General features: G+C 42.1%; 1 protein-coding gene across 1 annotated transcript; it reads left to right on the top strand.

Annotated features, from left to right (window-relative positions):
• The first annotated feature begins 320 nt into the window (after positions 1–320).
• LOC104702980 (putative sarcosine oxidase) lies at positions 321–2,124 on the top strand. Its single transcript, XM_010418912.3, has one exon. It carries the CDS (start codon positions 790–792, stop codon positions 2,041–2,043), a length of 1,254 nt encoding a protein of 417 aa, XP_010417214.1. The 5' UTR covers positions 321–789; the 3' UTR covers positions 2,044–2,124.

Here is a 2,124-nt window from a genome sequence, read left to right as displayed (position 1 = left end):
TTTCAATTTTTTGGTATTTTCATACTCTCATTTTTTAATTGAGGTGAAGTGCTCAATATTAAAAGCATACTGAAATGAGAACAAATTAATGAATGGCCAATATACTTACGAAGTCGAATATTCTATAAATACAAAACCATGTAAAAGTAATTTACAACCAAGTCCGATCCGAAAGCTTGCGTACTAGAGGGATCCCTATTTTATTTAGGCTTTATTTGGTAGATAACCAAAATTAGGTCTATTGTGGTTGCTAGATAGCCAAAATATTGAGGTTTATATGCAAACTGATGCAGTGACAAAATAAATCAAATGTCCATTGTCAAATATTCTTACAAATACGTAAAATGTACCCAAACATATAATTCACTTATTTTATGATTTTACCACAGTTTTGCAAATAAACCTTACATTTTTTATAGACCACATTGAAAGATATCAAATAATATTTTGCTTAGTATATAACGACGTTATTATTATTTTTTTACTGTTTTTGCCTAGAATATAACGACGTGTAATTATAGTAGTTATAAAATTTTATGTGTTTTGTATTTTTTTTGTTCACATTTTGTTTGCCTAGTATATAACGCCGTTTTCTAGTTAATATTATATGGAAGTTCAGTAAGAAAATGACACGAGCAAAAGGGCAGTGTCGTGAGTCTCGTGATTGCAAACTGGCTTTTTAAAGACCAGAGGAACAATAACCATATGCTTCTCTCACATCAACTCAACCCTCTCCACCTTTCGTTGTCTTTCATCTCTCACTAGATTCCTTCATTTTTCACTTTCCTCATGGAATATTCCGGCGGTGACGGAAGATTCGACGTGATTGTCGTCGGAGCAGGAGTCATGGGAAGCTCCGCCGCCTACCAGCTGGCGAAAAGAGGCCACAAAACACTCCTCTTAGAGCAGTTCGATTTCCTCCACCACCGTGGCTCTTCCCACGGCGAGTCACGTACCATACGTGCCACTTACCCGGAGGATTACTACTACGCCATGGTTTCCGAATCCACTGTGTTGTGGGCTGAGGCTCAGTCCGAGATCGGATACAAAGTTCATTTCCCAACCCAACAGTTTGACATGGGTCCTGCTGATCAGCAGAGTCTCCTCTCTGTTGTCGCCACGTGTCAAAAACATGGGCTAGCTCATCAGGTTATGGACTCTCAAGCTGTGTCCGAGCGTTTCTCCGGGAAGATTAGTATCCCGGAGAACTGGATCGGAGTCTCTACTGAACTTGGTGGGGTTATTAAACCCACTAAGGCCGTCTCCATGTTCCAGACGCTCGCGTTTAGACATGGAGCCATCTTAAGAGACAACACCAAAGTTGCAAACATAAAGAGAGATGGTGAAAACGGGGAAGGGGTGATAGTGTGCACGGTGAAGGGAGATAAGTTTTACGGTAAAAAATGCATTGTAACCGCAGGTGCATGGATAAGTAAGCTGGTGAAAACGGTGGCCGGGATAGATTTTCCGGTGGAGCCGCTTGAGACGACGGTGTGCTACTGGAGAATCAAAGAAGGCCATGAGGAGAAGTTCACGATTGATGGAGAGTTTCCGACTTTTGCATCATACGGAGCTCCTTACGTGTACGGGACTCCATCCTTGGAGTATCCGGGACTGATCAAAGTGGCGGTTCACGGTGGTTATTGGTGTGATCCGGATAAGAGGCCGTGGGGACCAGGAGTGAAGCTAGATGAGCTTAAAGAGTGGATAAAGGAGAGATTTGGAGGGATGGTTGATTCGGAAGGACCTGTGGCAACTCAGCTTTGTATGTATTCAATGACTCCGGACGAGGATTTTGTGATTGATTTTCTTGGAGGGGAGTTAGGGAGAGATGTGGTCGTGGGCGGTGGGTTTTCTGGCCATGGGTTCAAGATGGCACCGGCGGTGGGGAGGATACTGGCGGATCTGGCGACAGAAGGAGAGGCTAAAGGAGGAGGAGTTGAAATGAAGCAGTTTAGTCTCCGGAGGTTTGAAGAGAATCCTAAAGGGAATGCAAAGGAGCATCCTGACCAAGTGATACTTGATTCCCCATTGAAACATTAGGATTTGGTTACAAAAATGTCAACTGTTGAATAAAAATAAAAATTTATTATATAATTATTGACTATTTTTCAACAGTAGAAA

The sequence above is a fragment of the Camelina sativa genome, chromosome 7 (genome assembly GCF_030686135.1).
Source record: "Camelina sativa cultivar CO46 ecotype springtype chromosome 7, ASM3068613v1".
Classification (NCBI taxonomy): Eukaryota; Viridiplantae; Streptophyta; class Magnoliopsida; order Brassicales; family Brassicaceae; genus Camelina; species Camelina sativa.
This window is presented reverse-complemented; position numbering and strand designations above follow the sequence as displayed.